The following is a 20474-nucleotide window of genomic DNA, read 5'->3' as shown; positions in this document are numbered from 1 at the left end:
CCCTCAGCACAACCTAACTGTATGAAATGAGACGTAACCCTGCTATTTCCCACTTCACGCGTTCATACCAGACAGCCCAGATCCTGCTACACGCACCCATCGCAGCAATGGGACATCTTTTTCTTCCTTCCTCTCCTAAGAGGCACTGAGGGCAACTACAGACCCCATGGAGATCAGCCAGTGCAGCACCTGCTGGACTCGAATCTGGGACTTTCTGGTCTGCACAGCTCATTGCTGTTATCAACTGAACCACATGGTCTCTGGCTAGTGTGAAACCTGACCTACAGAGAGTTGAACTTGTGCAAGTCTGCACAGCTCATGAGAAATCCGCCCAATGCTAAGCTACTGCTCCTCCAAAGCTGCAGACATGCATCACACTTTAGCTCAAGGCTGACGAAGCACGGGTTCAGAGAGGCCATTTGACCCATCCAGCTCATTCCACCGTAGACACCTACAATCCCCCATCTCAGCTTCCAACTGCCTCTTGCAGGATTCCAGTTTTCTTGCCTGCATTACCAAGGAGCTGCTACTTCAAACAGTCCCATTACAGTCTAGACTGGCCTGATAGGGCCGACCTTAGAGACTGCCTCCTGTTGGAGAAAAAAATTGCCTGGGTCAGCCCACGCAGTTTAGTTATAGTTTCCAAATGGCAGGGCGGAGGTGGGGGAAGGATGACAGCTAAAAAGATAAAAGAAGAACACTCATGTGTGTAAGTATGGGAGCTGTAACAAGACAATCACTGGGCAGAAAAAAAAAGGAAACAATGCAACTGTGTGAAGAACGCCAATGGGAGACCCTTGCAGTGAGGGTAGAGTTTACCTAACATATTTGTACTTGTAATGATAAAGATCCCCTTATCCGAATTTCCGCCCCTGGTCAGCGGCTCCCTGCACCATTCCTCGTCACTGGCTCGCTCTAACCCAAGTGCTGTGCAAGTACCTCCCAGCCTCCGACTCCCCCAGACTGACTGACCTCAGGGTTTCCTCTGGGAATTGGGAGACCGAACTAGGAATTTGTAGATGAAATGGATTAAAAGGCAACGGCCGCAAGTGTTTTAGACCTTGCCCTGGTTTCTGTGTAGAAACTCTCCACGTGCTGGAGAGGTATGGGGCATTACAATGAGGGGTTTTGATAGAGTAAATACGAAGAAACTGTATCCACTGGCAGGAGGATTAGTAACGAGAGGTCACAGATTTAAGGTAATTGGCAAAAGAACCAGGGGGGAGCTGAGAATTTTTTTTTAAAACGCAGTGAGTTGTGATCTGAAATGCACTGCCTGAAAAAGGAGGTGGAAGCAGATTCAATAATAACTTTCAAAAGGGAATTGGATAAATACTTGAAGAGGGAAAATTTACAGGGCTATGGGGAAAGAGCAGGGGAGTGGGTCTAATTGGATAGCTCTTTCAAAGAGCCGGCACAGGCACAATGGGCCAAATGGCCTCCTTCTGTGCTGCTTGATTCTATGATGTGACCGCCCCTTTCTTGAAACTGGCATCTGTTCTGGACACCCGTTGGCTGACCGTACCTGATACCGATGCAGTAGGAGGGATAACACAGCCCGACCCAGGCCTGAGAACCTCCTTTAACACACCGCCATCTCCAGTCACATCTTTCATTCTCTGGGACATGTAGTAGAAGGGACTCTGAAATCAAAAAGACATTAAACATCGCTTAAAAGTGCCGTATACCTACAATATTCAGAGTCAGATTTACGGTCAGCATTCGACCAAAACACATCTAAGGCTCTCCTGTAATAAAACACTCCTCCACTACCCTCATCCCTCAATAATCACCCACCTCTCCGGAAAGTGCTGACTCACGCTGGCATACTGGCTACCATGTGGTATGTTGCCACAGTGGCCATGCTCCATGTGCATCATACAGTGTGGGTTGGGTATTTAACCACGGAGGCATCACAGTGCAGCCCAAGCCTGTTCTCACCCAACATCCATACATGTGCACCCTCTGAACAGGAGTCACTGGATGATAAGGATCAGGAACACTTACCAATTTTTTCCTTCTTTAGCCCTGGGGTATTGAAAGAAAGACAGACTTGCATTTGTATAGTGCCTTCAGGATGTTCCAAAGCACTTTACAGCCAATGAATTACTTTTGAAATGCAGTCACTGTTGTAATGTAGGAAACGCAGCAGCCAATTTGTGCACAGCGAGGTCCCACAAACAGTAATGTGATAATGATCAGATAATCTGCATTTTTTTCAAAAAAAGTTGAGGGATAAATATTGACCAGGACACCAGGGAGAACTCCCCTGCTCTTTTTGAAATAGTGCCCTGGGATCTTTTATGGGAAGGCAGACAGGGCCTTGGTTAACATCTCATCAGGAAGACGGCACCTCCGACAGTGCAGCACTCCCTCAGTAGTGCACTGGAGTGTCACTCTAGATTTTGTGCTCAAGTCGCTGGAGTGGGAATTGAACCCACAACCTTCTGACTCAAAGGCGAGAGTGCTACCCACTAAGCCACAGCTGACACTAGCATTGAAATCAATACTAGTGCCCCAGAGCAATCAGTTAGCTGAGCAGAGACCGGGAACAGGCCAGAAACACACCATACGGTGCAGTTACCCGCTGCAAAGCTCCAAACACCATTTCAAAAGGAGAAAAAAATCATTATTTCAAGCCCCATTCAAAGCTCAATCTGGAAAGCAGGGTGCAGCGATCTTACAGGCAATGGTCTGAGATTGGTACCTGCTTACAGCAGACCCAAATTATACTGCTGACTTCACAGAACTCTGGTCAGGGACCAAATGCCAGCTACATTTATAAGTTAAGTAGCTGGCTGGCTAGCCGGACCTTTTGAAACAATTAAATTACCAGGTGGTCCATTGGATCTTGAGGTGGTCCGTACATTCCGAAAACCCAGACAGAACGACGAAGGTCTTTCTCCTGCTGCTGTATAAGTCCTATATGGAAAGGGTTTGGGCACTCGGTATGAAGCTTCCAGTGGATGAAAGTCTGCTGGAGAAATTGCGCAGAATTCGAACATTAATTGCCACTAAATTGGCAGTGTTGCATTTGACATGTATGTTGGAATTCATACCTGAATCTAAATTCACTTATGTTTGGCCCTAGTCCTCGTGGAACGATGTCAATGGTATCTCTGGAGTATGACTAGTCAGGTACAGTAAGGTAAACTGTGGTTCATTTCACTCTTGGATTTGGAATGAGGGGATCAGAGACAACAGTCAGTGTTTCAAGTTCTTGGACACTGTCCCTTTAATTATTCACTGCTCACAGGAAATTAAATAAGTTGAGAAAACTCGAACTTCTGGAACAGAAAATTAGATGTAACAAGCCTGCCCAGCATTCATAGATCAATCCCAACTACTGCCCTTCTCACTATTTCCCTCAATCCCTTCTCTCTCCAGAAACACATCCAATTGCCTCAAGCCCATTTAAGGCCATATAGCCTTCCTGGTAACTCATTCCACAACTCAATTATCTTTTGGGTGAGAAGATAACACTTCCATTTCTTACTTTTAATTTCTAACTTGGATCCTCTAGTATTCGAACCCTTCACCACAGTGAACAGTTTGCCTTAATCAACTGTGGCGATTCTCTTCATAATCCTGAAAACTTCAATCAGATCACCTCAAGGTCCAATCTTCGGGTCAGGACAATGCAATTTATATATGGTCACAACAGGAGAAGTGGGCTCACTGCTCAAACTGCTCCTTTCAGGGCCTGTATTACCGTACATATCTCTGATCTCCCGGCTTAGAAAATCTCCACTTTGTTTTTTATTGTTTCCCCATTCTGTATTTCTCAGTCATTTTTATTTCTTTCAATTAATATTTGGCACCAAACTAAATTAAAAAAGACAGCTGGAGCATATCATTACCCTTGCTCCAGTCTGGATCTCGGGTATGTGGTATCAGCATCTATCAAACTGCTACGAGGCTTTGCCTGACAGCACTAGGCCTGAATCTCTGAGCTGTGAAATATTTGATTACAGGGAAACCAGGAATATACAAAACAGAAGTAAAAAATTGCCCGAGTTTGGATAAAATACAGTAAAACAAAGCTTATATCCTCTTCAAATCAAATTCCCATCTCTACTAACAAAAGCTCAGTACCACAAAGCCTGCCATTTTGATAGCATTACCTCTACTCTTAAGCCCTGATGTAATTTCTGCCTGCAGTTGCTTTCCATTTATGAATTCCTATCTCACTCTTGCTCCAACATATCCAAGTGTAAAACGGTACAGATGGTAATACACTGCATTTAAATGCATTTCAATATCAAAATCTAATCTGGCCCAGGGTCTGTTGATATAGGTTCCTACATTACTGATGCTTAGTGGTTCATTTCTTACTGAAAGCGACCTTTTAATGTTTTACTTTAGGGCATTTTTGTAGCAGTAATCTTCATCTAAAAGCTAAATTACAAAGCACTTTCTGATCTGTCAGGTAATGACACTGGATGTGTTCTTCATCTTATTGCTTTTTGTGCATTAAACTTTCATTGGAAAGTAAATGAATATGAGAGGTTATTGGCCAAAACTCTTCCCAAGGGGGCACAGTGAGCTTTTAAGAGATGACTTCAGTTTGTCCCAGAGGTAAATTGTTACTTTTCTGGTTCTTTGGACAAAATCTATTTCTACTGAGCAGCCTTGTAGTTGCTGCACTGAATTCCCCGTCTTCCAGCACAGCACTCCTCATTACACAACCTCGAGGCCATGTACAGCCCATCGCATAGTCACCTGCAGCACTGTTGTTAGTGTGTTTCTGTACCTCCATGGCCAGCTGTAATTCAGTGCTGTCCCCTTTCCTCCTCACTGTCCAATGAAAGCAATAGAATACTATTAGGAGGTACAGCTTCCCAGTAACCATAGCGGAGGTGAAAGGGCTGTAACGTGGGCCTACACGGCATCTGCCTAGGGTGGCAAACTGCAAGCTCACCATGTGAGAAATCATGTGCCCAGACCCACTTCCTTTCACTCCAAGGTGCAGGGTGTTGGAGCATTCCTGACTTTAAGCATGAGAGTACTGGGGATTCTAGCCAATTGAAAAGCACTGGACTAGAAGATCCATCACTGAATCTCAGTTTTAAGAGTTGTTCGGGGCTCCTGGTTGTCTGTGGCAGGGAGGAAAAGCAACAGGGAGGGAAGAGTTCCTTCACTGCACTGAGTTAGCCAAGGAGTGGGAGGACAGGTGAGTATGCAATCACTGCCACTGCTGTACTGCACTATTCACCAGCAGTATTCAGGGACCTTAAGACCAGGAACAGCGACTAGCATCAACTTAAGCAGGTTGGAGAGATATCTGACCAGGCAATGAGCAGATATTGGCGTAGGATTTCCACTTGTCCTATGTGTAATGAAACAGTAAGCCTAGGAAAGAGTTAACTTCACGACGACTATCGCAGAGGATTTGTGCCTTGCGATGTGGCCTTACGGGTTAAGGTTTTGAAAGGTGGATGTCACAGCTGCTCCCCATCTTGGTCCAGCTTAGGACTCGAGAAAAGAGGGGAACCCTAAGCGTGTTTGCACACTGTTAAGTGCGCCAACGAGGGCAAGAAAGCAGTGCACCTGCTGCCGACTGTAGACTATCAATGTACAGGAGTGGACTACACACCTGAGAATGACTGGTCCTCGACTTTTCACAAGTCCTCAGAGCTGCCCTTTGGCATCACAAAACATGTCGTATTGGCTCTTCAACTGGCCCAATAGGAACAGTGACACACTACAAACAAAAATTGGGAGACTGGTTGGCATAGATCATGGGTCACCACTGCCAGTCTCCTGGCATCCTGCCAATATCAAACAGCTTAAGGGAAAGTTATCGACTGGCCACTCTTGTGCAACTCCCAGCAAACAGTGTCAGAGCAGCACTGCAGGAGACGTCAAGAGACTGGCAATAACATTTAATATCGGCAACTCACTGAACAACAATAAAGGTAGCGGCTATGAATTTTCGCCCCATTCATTTTCAATGGCAATCAATTTCCGTTCAAAAAAGCCTCGCTTCAAAACAGCTTAGTTATTCATCGCCAGTCTCTGCCAGTAGTCCACAGAGACCTTGTGTTCCAGACCCAGCCTCATTGATCACTCGTTAATGACTCGGAGTCACAGAATCTAAGTTTCTGAATGTATTAATAATCTGTTCCCAAAAGGTGAGACTGAGGAGATATGTCAGATTAAACAGGTTGCAGTGTGATCAATTCTCACCCAGACGTTTGATCGATATAGGTATGCAGATACAATACCAGACAAAGGAATTTTTATCTCTGCTTCCACTATAATTGTCTCTGTTCTCCTGGTCTATGGCGCTACAGGTGACAGTCACCCTCTGGCACCCCAGCCAACCGGCCATTCTTTGCCACCCTAGTGTCACCAGTCAGTGAGTTTGACTGAGGATTGGGCCCGGGGGGGGGGGGGGGGGGAAGGGGAGAGGCTTTTTCACAGCTGGACCTGATCCTGTCCTTTCCCAATGTCCACACACACTTTCCAGCAGCAGTTCCGATTGTGATGAGGAGCAGTTTCCCCTTCCTGACCCAGGGGCACAGAGGCTAATTATAACACCCCAACTAATTCAGCATAGACTAGGGGTTGAACTGGAGACCTGCCTGGTCATGTGGCTCAGTACCACAGTACGTGCAACTGCCTACTGAACCAGCATGGAATTGGACATTAGCCTTTGAAAAAGGGGTTTCTCTATCTGTATCATTTTACAAATTAAAAGCCTAATATTAGGTTTGGAAATATTCTTTTTTTGATACTTGAACAATAAGTGCTGGTGATATAAAATTGGGGCACTGGCTAAAACAAGGTAACCAGGCTTATTGTGCCAAGAAGTTAAATAATCAGCAATAGATATCAGAAACATGGCTAACTCACACAAAGGGTAGCAGAAATCTGGAACTCCTCCCCCAAAAGACCATGGATGCTAGGACAATTGGAGCTCTCAAGACTGAGGTCGATATATTTTGTTAGGTACGGGTATCAAGGCATATAGGTCAAAGGCAGGTAAATGGAGTTGAGGTACAGATCAGCAATGATCTAATTGAATGGCGGAGAAAGCTCGAGGGCTGAATGGCCTACTCCTGTTCTTATGTTCGCATGTTCCTAACTCCAGAGAAAAGGATTGAATATAACTGCAGTGGTATAGTGTTCAGAAAAGAGTGGATGAAAAGGAGGTAGAGCAGCCATATATATCAGGGACATCTGAGAGGCAAATGAAGTTGTTCTCTATGTGAGATAAAAGCTACACAATGAACTATTCTGGTTAAATATCTCTAGTACGAAAAAAATCCAAGCCAACATCATGGTATGCAATTCATTACAAGGAGGAGTGTCCAATCTATGAAGAGATAGGAAAGGTATGTGAGGACAGGAAAGTTATTTTAATGGGCAACTTCAATCAACCTAATATAAACTGGGAAAAGCCAAGTGATGTGGTGTCAAAGCTGGGATACTAGTGATCCCAACAGTGCATCAGAGAAGCTACAAGATGCAGTGTCCATCTCGACCTGGTATTAATACTGCTGGACAGCATACAGAAGATGGGAGTTGTGGCACCTTTGGCAGGACAGCAACCACATAACAATTAAGATCTACATGCGATGGGATTCAAAAACACCGAAGACCAGGAGCTGGATATCTAACTTAAAAAGGGCCACTTTCAATAAAACCAAGGAACTCAAGCAAATTGATTGAGGAAGTTGTTCAACTTTAGTGCAGAACAAATGAAACACCATTAAGGCATAATGGGGCATGCAGGATAAATACAAATACATACATAAAACCAGATAGCTCAGTCCAAACAAGCAAGGCCCTAAACAAATCATAAGTCAAATAAAGAAAATGACCTCTACAAATCCTGCAGGGAGGATCAGCTTCACCAAAATGAATAGTAAAACATTGGTACAATAATAAATTACTAAACTACAATCAACATGGATTCAGAAGAAGGAATATCCTGCTTGACCAGCCTCCTTCAACTGACATCCCAAGTAAACTGTGGTGAGCTCCATGATGTATTGTAAATAGACTTCTGGAAGGCATTTGACAAAGTTCCACACAAAAGACTATTAGTTAAGAGGATTCAAGGTAAAACAAGTATGGATAAGAAATTGGCTGAAAGGTAGAAAGCAACAGGCCCCTGTTAGAGGAGTTATGTCGGGTGGGGGAGGGGAAGAGTACTGAACACGATGCCCTGGGATTGATGTCGGGACCACTACTGTTTCTAATTTATATCAGTGACTTGGATTCAGAAATTCAACGCAAACCGGTCAAATTTGTAGATGATGCTAAACTAGGAAGGCTGTGGAAATTACGAGCAAATTGTATAGTGATGTGGTCAGACCACACCTTGAGTACTGAATCCAGTTCTGGTCAGTCAGACACAAGGGAGACATTCAACGACTGGAGGCAGTGCAGAGAAGAGCCACGAGACTGAGCCCTGGTGTCAGGGTCTGAGTTATGAAGAAAGACTTGAGAAACTTGGGCTTGAAAAGGAGGTGCCTGAGAGGTGATCGTACAGAGGTATAAAAGATTGCTATGGGCATAGAAAAAGTTAACTCAGAATATTACTTTAAACTGAAGGAGTAGAACTAGGGGAACACAGGTTCAAACTGGTAAAAGGTAAATTTAAACTGATAAAAGAAAGAAGTTTATCTTCACACATGGAATAGACTCCAGGACAGAGTGGTGGAGATGAAAAACCCTGGAATCATTTAAGAAGCAACTGGATGCTGCAATGCGGGTGAGGGGGGCTTAAGCGTCATTTTGGAAGGATGAACAAAGATGGGTGGAATGGCCTCTCTCATCCATAATTATCTTGTCTGTGAGACTAATGGATCTGCAGCAAGAATTGCAAGTGTTAATTCAGCTTCACTTCCCAGTCACATTGAGTAACTGTTCTACACCAGTATCCCAGTGATGTCATCTGTACACACAGTCTGTAATGGTCTATTTTGAATATGGGTTCACCTGTGGGGCCTCAGTTTAAATCCAGCCCAGAGTGAAGGGTTAAAATCTCTTCTGGCTGCTGCCTGTAAAGGTCCCATGTGAAACCGGGCAGTCTCTATCCATAGACAATCCCATTCAAGGCAACGGGAAATGGAAAAATATTAGTGGTGCAGTTAGCAGCACTCTTCTAAGGTGGTGTAGAAGAATTTTACTCAGGAGCAGGGATTTTTTTTTTCACGGCCAAGTTCCAATACTTGGTCTGGGGTGTGGCATCTAATCATGCTCCACTTGACCTGGGAGTACTTGATGCTGACACTTGGCACCCAAATTGGAAAGGGTTTCATGCCCAGCACTGATATCCCTTACTCAAGGAACACAAAAGTCACAAGAAAACAAAGGATCTACAAGTTTATCAGTTATTTTGTGGTGTGGTGTGACTTCCTCTTTAATGGGGACAAGATGGTGTGAGTGTCTCTTTAAAATCGATTCTGTGGGCGAGATTCTCAGTTTAGAAGAAATATAATCACAGGCCACTTCTACAAAATAGAGGGACTATTGCTACAGGGCAGTGCCACACCCCAGACCCAGTATTGGAACTTGGCCGTGAAAAAAAAAATCCCTGCTCCTGCTACCAACTTCACCTCATTTAAAGAGCCTGTGGGATTGGATGTCACTCAGGTGGAGAAAGGTTTGTTGTGAGGCAATATAGGAGACAGATAGTCACCGGGCTAGATGCACATTATCAGGTGATGCAAGGGGCTGGTCTATACTGGGGCTAGATACATAACCAGGTAATGCAAGAGACAGGTTTTCACTAGTGTTAGAGATACATTATCAGGTAATGCAGAGGGAGATTGTCACTGAAATAAACTCAGAAAATGCTGGAAAAGCTCAGCAAGTGAGGCAGCATCTGTGGAGAAAGAAACAGAGTTAACGTTTCAGGTCGAAGACCTTGAGTTAGAACTGGAACGTTAACTGTTTCTCCCTCCACCGATGCTGCCTCACTTGCTGATCTTTTCCAGCATTTCATGTTTTTATTTCAGATTTCTAGCATCCACAGTGTTTTGCTTTTGAGATTGTCACTGAGCTCATTACGATTCTGTCCTGTACATGACCTGAGATTATGTATGGTATTGTGGCTGGCAGGAGAGTGGAATAATGTTACATTTTCTAAGACGGTCATCACACACACACTTAATTTCATTACAGCTATGATTTTTGAAACCATCAGAACCCAAGTTGCTCCCGTGTCAATAGACAGCAAATTCTAGGAGTGCAGTATTTATAAACGAGCACTATTATACTAACCCCAGAGACAATCTTGATTACCTCTGCTCTGACTTGTAACAGCCAATTGCTCTTCATGAAACAGACAATGGCAGAATTCTGCAGTGAAGACTTTCTCAGGGAATCCTTCCAAAAATGACCTTTTCCAATAACCTGTATTTGCATTTCAATCAATATGGGAGATTAGCTGGAAACCTCTCATTGAAGTGCAGTAAAGAAGCTTCTAGATTGACAATGCCTCCTAATTAAGTGATATTACTTGGCATCATTTGCTTGTGCTGAACAATGAACGGATCAGCATTTATTTCCTGTAGGATTACGATATTCTTTCTCATCAACCAAGAAAATTTGATTAGCTCCAATCTCCTTTTGAAATGCACATTAGCAACTGTTTCTCCTAATTAGGTGATATTAGTCACCAGCCCAGCGAGCGGGAATGGAACCATTTTAATGTTCACAGAAAGTACTGTTGGTGACTGTTTTGCTCACCTTCCATGAACCCTGAATATTCTTCCCATTAGGTATTTTTTGCTGTGTTAGTTAATGCGATCAGCCCCAAGTCCGACCCAGAAAGGAGCTGGGTTAGGAGTGATTCTGATGCAAAAAACCCCAGAAAATACTGTCAATACACAGCAGGTTTATCAGTATCTGGAGAGACACAACAGGTCAGCATTTCACATGGGGACACATCATCGGAACTAGGATTGCCAACCCTTCAGGAATTGAAGATTAATCTCCTGGACACTATGGCAGGCAACCCAGGAAATAAAATCATAGGGACTTTTAAAAAAGTACAATTTTAATAAAGCGTTCGAAGAAAATTGAAAGTTATAAAAATATTGGAGGTGGGAAACAAGGCCGTTTGGGCGGGGCAGTTGGAGACGGGGCGTCAGGTGATGAAATCTCTAGGAATACGTCTAACCAAAGTTGGCAACTCTAATCAGAACACAAGAAACATTAACCTCTTTTGGAACCTGTCTATTTTCAGCATTTTCTGTTTTATTTCAGATTTCCAGCAGTTGCACTTTTATCGTTTTCTATTCTGTTTTTGAAACACTTAACCTCAATAGTGAACACCTTCCAGGACACAGGACTATGAGCGGATTAAAAAGAAATCTTAAAAATCAGTTTGTGTCTTAAGGAATCTCTAAATCCCCGCTCCCCTCCTCTTGGTCGTGGCGAACTAAAACCAGGTACATGAGGACCCCACCCCCCTCCTCTTGGTCGTGGCGAACTAAAACCAGGTACATGAGGACCCCACCCCCCTCCTCTTGGTCATGCATCATTCCACAGATCAACAGAGCAGATGAGCCGCTCCTCAGCCTCAACCGATCCTGCTTTCTAATTGGCCACTGAAAAATGTGAGCAAGGATTGCCCTGATTTCCCTCCATTCTTGTGCGGTAGATCCTGCCCTCTGATTGCCCCCCCCCCCCACTGTCGATGGGGGGCAGGATCAAGGGGCTATCGTAACACCCCATGGTGCTACCACTGGTGCCATCTTGCGATGCTAGATGCTGCATTGGGAAATTGGTAGGGTTAGTATTCTGAATGGATAAGATCAAGTGGGCTGAAGAGCCGTCTCCATGTGACCCAGTCTGTGCTCTGACATATTGCAGCACTGACTGTATGATATTTGATCACGTAATATTACTGTCATTTGGGTGTCATGTTTTCCAAGTGAAAATGCAATTGTGTATGCAGTAGAAGGTTTAGCAGAGGTGGATGATTGCACTGACTCATTTGTATGTAACAGAAGCCTATAGAACAAGGCTTTAGTCACTATATGGCCCTGCATCTATGACGCTTCAGACTTCCCACTTTAAGGATCACAAAGAGAAAGAAGCCAGCCAAGTCCTGCTGGGTTATCTGACTGGCCTCTCTGCAAGGACAGGAGCAGGGGTTTTACAAACAGTTGCCAATCTACAGAAACCTCCCTCAGCAATTGACCCCAGAATAAGCTTATTTGGACCACTTCCCTATAAGCAGCAGCTGAACAGTAGATTAGGTTACGCACAACGTCATGTTGGCTGCTAAACATCATGTAACAAATTTCACTGACCTACACTAGATAATCCCTTAGATTTTCTCCGATCACTCCTGTAAGCTGACCTCGCCCTTCCTATTACCGAGTGTGCTTTTACTGCCCAATACCTAGTTAAACAATAGCATAACTAGGGGATGGTAACGTAGAGCCTTCGTTATTTGTACTGGACACAGTGTTTTTAGAAATGCCACTACATGGCTTGCTCTCCTTTCAGAATTGCCTCATCCTCTCTCACGTTGCTCTCCCAGAAAACAGGTTAACTCGTGGGTGGGATCCAACTGGGCAAAATCACCCCAATTACTGCTAATGGTATAATGCAACCTATTATATACATTACCTCACGAACGTGGCCTTTCATCAAGACCCTAAATTATCTCCTGTACGGTTTTCATACAAAGTCGGTGTAATTAAGTACAATAACGATTAGAACCATCTCCTGTTGTGTGTAGGTTTCGAATTTACTACTCCTGACTCTCATCTCTAAATGCTAATTTCTTAATTGTTCAGTTCATAGAGGCACTGTCGTTCCTTCAATTCCCCAAGATGTTCAGGTACATCTCTGACCCCCCCGCCCCCCAGTTTAACCTCGCACACTTCCTTCTCCCCCCCCCCTTCCTGGTTCATTCCTCGCACCGATTATTGGGGATTGACATAGATATCAACCATTTGAGGATGGAATATTCCCATCCCTATGGAGGACTCACTCACAATTATCTTATCAGTGGCAGTTTCCCATGTTGGATCGAAGAGGTTTAAAGTGGCTCGATCACAGCTCCTGATCTCAGACCACAAACACAGACTGTGTACACATCAGGCAGCCCACAGTTACAGTGCACTGAAATTCTTACACTATTTATATCATATGATGTTAGCTGAGAGCCAGTGGGGAAAGATATAAATGATTCCTCTTGGCCTCTGATATTCTCCACACTGCTCAGCTTTCAGCCAGAGACCAAAAATTCAATATCTTTATCCCTTTTATAGAAGATAGATTGAGGGTTTGCAATCTTCAAATCTGTACTTTCCCCCCCTACACTGCTGATTCTTGTCAGGGGACAATATCATGGGCACTGGAGGCCCTTTGGTACATCACCCAAGCCTAGACAATTAGCAATGGCAGACTATTCAGCTCTAGAGATCACCACAGTCAAGTCTGATCCTCTCCTCACCGAATGTCCACATACATGCATCTTCCAGCATAGGTTGAGTCAGAAGGTTGTGGTTCAAGTCTCACTCCAGAGACTTCAGCACATAATCTAGGCTGGCATTTCAGTGCAGTATTGAGGTAGTGCTGCACTGTCAGAGGTGCTGTCTTTCAGATAAGACATTAAAATCGAGGTCCCGTCGGCCCTCTCAGGTGTGTGTAAAAGATCCCATGGCACTATTTGAAGAGCAGGGCCCTGGCCAATATTTATCCCTCAACTAACATCTAAACACTAAAAGAAAGTAGATTATCTAGTCACTTTCTCATGCTGTTTGTGGGACCTTGCTGTGCGCAAATTGGCTGCCACGTTTCTTATATTACAGACGTCCTGAGGTCATGAAAGGTACTTTAGAAATACAAGTTATTTCTTTCCTTACTGAGGCAATTAGTGTGCACACTGGACTGGGCCTACAGGAAGGGCTCCACATGGTTTGGTGTTTTCCAAACTCCAAAGCGAGTTTTGTATTACCTTTTCAGATTGGCCCCTGTCCCACAGGGATTTCACCTATATGATCATAGCCCTGGGGGTGGGGGGTGAGGGGGTTGAGAAGTCAGATGGAGTTGTATTTTGGGTCTGCACCTTCTAACTCCAAACTACATATTCAGCTCATGAACTTAGGTTCTCCACATATATTTTGGAGGAAAGAGAATTTATATACTGCCTTTCATATCCACAAAACATCCAAAAGCATTTCATGATCAGTAAAGTATTTTTGAAGTGTTATGTAAACAAACGCACAGGCAAATGTGATAAATGACCAGAACTCCCTACTCTTCTTCAGATAGTGGGGTGGGATTTTTTACATCCACCTGTACACAGACAGACAGAGAGAGGGCCTTGGTTTAACATCTCAGCCAAAAGATGGCACCTCCCACTGTACTACACTTAGACTATGTGCTCAAATCATGGAGTGAGGCTTGAACTCACAACCTTGTGATTCATTAGAGAGAGTGCTGTCACTAAAAGCCAAGCTGACATTAATGTGCTTTCAGTTTGGCAAGTAATGTTCATAAACAGTTTGAATGCTCGTGTCCACTAAAGGAAAGATTAAAATCTCTCACCTTAAAAACAAAATTCAGCAGATTTATATTAAATGTATATTTTCCCACTTTTTGCACCCACTGTCAGCATCAAGCACGCCCAGGTCAGGCACAACATAGGTTAGACATCAGTTAAAGCTCCCCCTATCGTGCCACTACCAAAGTACCTTAACCCCAGCACAGAAGAGCATGCCCTGCTGATGCGGTCTGCCATTCTTGTCTCTCACACCGAGTCAGACTGATAATTTGCACTGAACTGTGAGCAGTTTTCTGATGTGGGTCTCGGCCTAGTAGGAACTAGGGGAGACGGAGTCAGATATATTTCACTTCAAATCTTAACCAGCAGAGAGAGGAGCTGTGGCCAGTCAGTCCAGGCTCGAGTACGGAAAGACAGTGTTAATCCCTGTATCACCCAGTTCCTCCTGAATCTCAACAGATATGCCTGTCTGATTCTGGAAGGTATTTGAAAACATACCACTGAGGTGGGTTCCTATTTATTGATCACACTAAAGTGCTGTTTTGACCTCATTGCTTTCACTTCAAGAGAAGTTAAGGATAGTATTAGATTAAAAAGGACTTACAATGTTGCCAAAAATAATAAGCCTGAGGGTTGAGAGGGTTTTAGAAATCAGTGAAGGATAACCAAAAAATTGATAAAGAGGGAGAAAATTGAATATGAGATTAAACTAGCAAGAAATATAAAAACAGATTGTGAGAGCTTCTACAAGTAAATAAAAAGGAAGAGATTAGCGAAAGTAAACATGGGTCCCTTAGAAGCAGAGACAGGAGAAATTACAATGGGTGATAAGGAAATGGCAGAGACGTTAAACAAATATTTTATATCTGTCTTCACAGTAGAAGACACAAAAAGCATACAAAATAGTGGGGAACCAAGGGTCTCACGAAAGAGAGGAACTTAAAGTGATTAAGATTAAAGAAAAGAGTATTAGAAAATTTAATGGGACTAAAAGCCAACAAATCCCCTGGACCTGATGGCCTACATCCTAGGGTTCTAAAAGAGGTAGCTGAAGAAATAGTGGATGCATTGGCTTTGATCTTCCAAAATTCCCTAGATTCTAGAACTGTCCCAGTGGATTGGAAGGTAGCAAATATAACACCTCTATTCAAGAAAGGAGGGAGAGAGAAAACAGGGAACTATAGGTCAGTTAGCCTGACATTGGTACTAGGGAAAATGCTGGAATCTATTATTAAGGACGTAGTAACAGGGCACATAGAAAATCATAATATGATTAGACAGAGTCAACGTGGTTTTATGAAAGGAAACTATGTTTGACAAATTTATTAGAGTTTTTTGAGGGTGCAACTAGCAGGGTAAATAAGGGAGAAACAGTGGATGTAATATATTTGGATTTTCAAAAGGCATTCGATAAGGTGCCACATGAGAGATTGTTACACAAGATTAAGGCTCATGGGGTTGGGGGGTAATATATTGGCATGGATTGAGGATTAGTTAACAGACAGAAAACAGAGAGTAGGAATAAACGGGACATTTTCAGTTTGGCAGGTTGTAACTAGTGGGGTGCCGCAGGGATCAGTGCTTGGGCCTCAGCTATTTACAATCTATATTAATGACTTAGATGAAGGGACCAAGTGTAACGTATCCAAGTTTGTTGACGACACAAAGTGGAAAAGTAAGCTATGAGGAGGACACAGAGTCTGCAAAGGGATATAGACAGGTTACGTGAGTGGACAAGAAGGTGGCAGATGGAGTATAATGTGGGGAAATGTGAGGTTATTCACTTTGGTAGGAAGAATAGAAAAATTGAATACTTTTTAAAATGGTGAGAAACTATTAAATGTTGGTGTTCAGAGGAATGTGGGTGCCCTTGTACATGAAACACAAAGTTAACATGCAGGTACAGCAAGCAATTAGGAAGGCAAATGGCATGTTGGCCTTTATTGCAAGGGGGTTGGAGTACAATTATATAGGACTTTGGTGAGACCACACCTGGAATACTGCGTACAGTTTTGGTCTCCTTATCAAAGGAAAGATATACTTGCCTTAGGAGGAGGTGCAACAAAGATTCACTGGATTGATTCCTGGGATGAGAGAGTTGTCTTATGAGGAGAGATCGAGTAAAATGGGCCGATACTTTCTGGAGTTTAGAAGAATGAGAGGTAATCTCATGGAAACATGTAAGATTCTAAGAGGGCTTGACAGGATAGATGCTGAGAGGATGTTTTCCCTGGCAGGAGAGTCTAGAACTAGGGGGCATAATTGCAAGGTAAGGGGTCAGTCATTCAAGACTGAGATGGGGAGAAATCTCTTCACTTAGAGGGTGGTGAATATTTGGAATTCTCTATCCCAGGGGGCTGTGGATACTCAGCCGGTGAGTATGTTCAAGGCTAAGATAGATAGATAGATTTTTGGACTCTAAAGGAATCAAGGGACATGGGGATTGGGCAGGAAAGTGGAGTTGAGGTCAAAGATCAGCCTTGATCCTATTGAATGGAAGAGCAGGCTCAAGGGGCCATACGGCCTACTCCTGCTCTTATTTCTTATGATTATAAATGATGCCAGAATCCTACAAGCCAGACCTTTAGTCAGTATGACTCAATGACAGTATAGCTCCAACCATCTCTGAACCTAACTGTGTCATTACTCTTGATCTCTTAGCATTTTGGTGAATAATTTTATCCAGTTTGAGGCAATGCTGTAGAGCAGGAATCATCAAGCAAACAAACTACATTCCCCCACCTCCCTACCTCACCCTACCCCTCCACCCACCTGCCCCCAAAGTCTTCATGCCATGACATGATTGTGTGATGAAAGTCATGTGCTCAATGAGAGGAAGAGCACTACAAGTTTTTTGTCCGCAATTAATGAGCAAGAGCTCCAGTCACAAAACTACACCAAGGTCTGCATAGCTTTAAAGTGATTTCAGTTTCAAAAGAGACTTCTGGAACATTCCCAGCATGCACTGGTTTCTCTCCCCCAAGAATTGGCCAGTCCTGTATCAAGAGCACCTTCTCAACACACAGGGGAACTGACCACAGCTCACTTATCACACATTCATGAGTTGCTCTAAAGGGCCAATGCAAACACAATGGCCAAGTGACCTCCTCCCATACTGCAAACTTCTATTAACATTCTAATAAATCACAGAACCATAATTGAGAGCTTACTTCACAGCATAAACTGCAATAAAAATGTTTAAATATTAATTGAAACTGGCAAAGGTAAAATATCATATTTGAACAGATGTTTTTCCTGCAAAAACACATATCTCACCTTCAATCTCTCTCATGACTCTCCACCTCCTACATGTGACCATCTGCTGCATTTCTATTGGGCAGTCTATTTGGGAAGTTTTTTCTTAAATGAAAAATAGAACAGTTTAGTCTGAGTACCAAAAAAACCCTAGAATCTGCAACATAATGTTTTATGTAGGGAGAAACCACTTAGATTTAAAAACTATTAAAACACCATAACCTTTGAACTTGAGGTCAGAAGTGCACAACAGCACAGTGCCTTCTAGGGCTCAGCATGAGCACTGCTCGTTATTCATTACACAAATAAACTGATCACATTGTCAGATTTTCTTTAAGTGACAGCTCCCTTCCCTGAAGACTGCAATTATTTTAATTTTACACTGTAATCAGTGATGGTGGTCATGTAATCAATGGTAAATTAACAGAAGATGGCTGAGAGAAGATTCTTTATGATGCCAATACCCATCCGATGGCTTGACACAATGGGGGAAAATTTCCTCTGCTCACTGAAGGATTGGAAGAGAGACGGTGAAGGATCAGAGAGCAAGGAAGAGGCACTGTGATGGATGGGAGATGGATGAAGAGACACAGTGAATGATGGGAGATGGAGTGAGAATCACAGGATAGGAGATGGATGAAGACGGTGAAAGAGTACAGATAGGGGGGGAATCACAGTGAAAGATAGGAGATGGAGGGGGTAACTTAGTTAAGGATGGGAAATTTATGGAGAGACACAGTGCACAGTTGCTTTACAGACTGCCTCAGTACCTTCGATAGACTCTCAGTAACCCCTGATGATATCATCAGCATTCACCATTCAAAGAAAAAATGCAAGAACATAATAGAAATGAACAGAAAAAAAGATTTTAAAGTTTAAATTCACACCCTCCATTTCAATCTGATCTATGTTTTCTTCTGACCTTCATGACGGAAAGGCAGGATGATCCAAATTGTGGATTATTCCATGTTCACTGTTGATACTGCAATACGTCAGGTTGAATGGAGGCAGCTTTGTTTGTCGCAATATCTTAATGTACTCCTGGCCATTTTGCTCCACTTTTGAGACAAAATGTGCTGTTCGCTGTAGTCAAATGAAGTGGAGGAAACGTACAGACCGGGTGTGGTGGTGCAGATTGGGTGTGGTGGTATACATCGGATGTGTGGAATACATCGGGTGTGGTGGTATACACTGAGTGTTGTGGTACAGATAGAATGTGATGGTATAGATTGAGTGTGGTGTTATAGATCGAGTGTGGTGTTATAGATCGAGTGTGATGTTATAGATCGAGTGTGATGGTACAGATCGAGTGTGATGGTATAGATCGAGTGTGGTGGTATAGATCGAGTGTGATGTTATAGATCGAGTGTGGTGTTATAGATCGAGTGTGGTGTTAATGATCGAGTGTGATGTTAATGATCGAGTGTGGTGTTATAGATCGAGTGTGATGGTATAGATCGAGTGTGGTGTTATAGATCGAGTGTGGTGTTAATGATCGAGTGTGGTGTTATAGATCGAGTGTGATGGTATAGATCGAGTGTGGTGTTATAGATCGAGTGTGGTGTTAATGATCGAGTGTGATGGTATAGATCGAGTGTGGTGTTATAGATCGAGTGTGGTGTAACAGATCGAGTGTGGTGTTATAGATCGAGTGTGGTGTTATAGATCGAGTGTGATGGTATAGATCGAGTGTGGTGTAACAGATCGAGTGTGGTGTTATAGATCGAGTGTGGTGTTATAGATCGAGTGTGGTGTTATAGATCGAGTGTGGTGTTATAGATCGAGTGTGATGGTATAGATCGAGTGCGGTGTAACAGATCGAGTGTGGTGTTATAGATCGAGTGTGGTGTTATAGATCGAGTGTGGTGTTATAGATCGAGTGTGGTGTTATAGATCGAGTGTGGTGTAACAGATCGAGTGTGGTGTTATAGATCGAGTGTGATGGTATAGATCGAGTGTGGTGTTATAGATTGAGTGTGGTGTTAATGATCGAGTGTGATGGTATAGATCGAGTGTGGTGTTATAGATCGAGTGTGGTGTTATAGATCGAGTGTGGTGGTATAGATCGAGTGTGGTGTTACAGATCGAGTGTGGTGTTATAGATCGAGTGTGATGGTATAGATCGAGTGTGATGGTATAGATCGAGTGTGGTGTTATAGATCGAGTGTGGTGTTATAGATCGAGTGTGGTGTTATAGATCGAGTGTGGTGTAACAGATCGAGTGTGATGGTATAGATCGAGTGTGGTGTTATAGATCGAGTGTGGTGTTATAGATCGAGTGTGGTGTAACAGATCGAGTGTGGTGTTATAGATCGAGTGTGATGGTATAGATCGAGTGTGGTGGTATAGATCGAGTGTGGTGGTATAGATCGAGTGTGATGTTATAGATCGAGTGTGGTGTTATAGATCGAGTGTGATGTTATAGATCGAGTGTGATGTTATAGATCGAGTGTGGTGGTATAGATCGAGTGTGGTGGTATAGATCGAGTGTGATGTTATAGATCGAGTGTGGTGTTATAGATCGAGTGTGATGTTATAGATCGAGTGTGATGTTATAGATCGAGTGTGATGTTATAGATCAAGTGTGATGTTATAGATCGAGTGTGATGGTATAGATCGAGTGTGGTGTTATAGATCGAGTGTGGTGTTATAGATCGAGTGTGGTGTTATAGATCGAGTGTGATCGAGTGTGGTGTTATAGATCGAGTGTGATGGTATAGATCGAGTGTGGTGT

The 20474-nt window shown here is 43.3% G+C and overlaps 1 protein-coding gene across 1 annotated transcript in view; it reads right to left on the bottom strand.

Annotated features, from left to right (window-relative positions):
- The window catches only part of fkbp6 (FKBP prolyl isomerase 6), a 53556-nt gene extending 35744 nt beyond the window's left edge, over window positions 1-17812 (bottom strand). Inside the window, exons 1-3 of the mRNA XM_068008054.1 lie at window positions 17762-17812; window positions 2834-2974; window positions 1526-1643 (exon numbers count right to left, since the gene is read on the bottom strand). Of these exons, the coding sequence (XP_067864155.1) occupies window positions 1526-1643; window positions 2834-2869 (154 nt within the window). The 5' untranslated portion in view covers window positions 2870-2974; window positions 17762-17812. The remainder of the gene's footprint in view (window positions 1-1525; window positions 1644-2833; window positions 2975-17761) is intronic.
- Window positions 17813-20474: the final 2662 nt, after the last annotated feature.

This window comes from Heptranchias perlo, chromosome 28 (genome assembly GCF_035084215.1).
Source record: "Heptranchias perlo isolate sHepPer1 chromosome 28, sHepPer1.hap1, whole genome shotgun sequence".
NCBI classification, from domain to species: domain Eukaryota; kingdom Metazoa; phylum Chordata; class Chondrichthyes; order Hexanchiformes; family Hexanchidae; genus Heptranchias; species Heptranchias perlo.
This window is presented reverse-complemented; position numbering and strand designations above follow the sequence as displayed.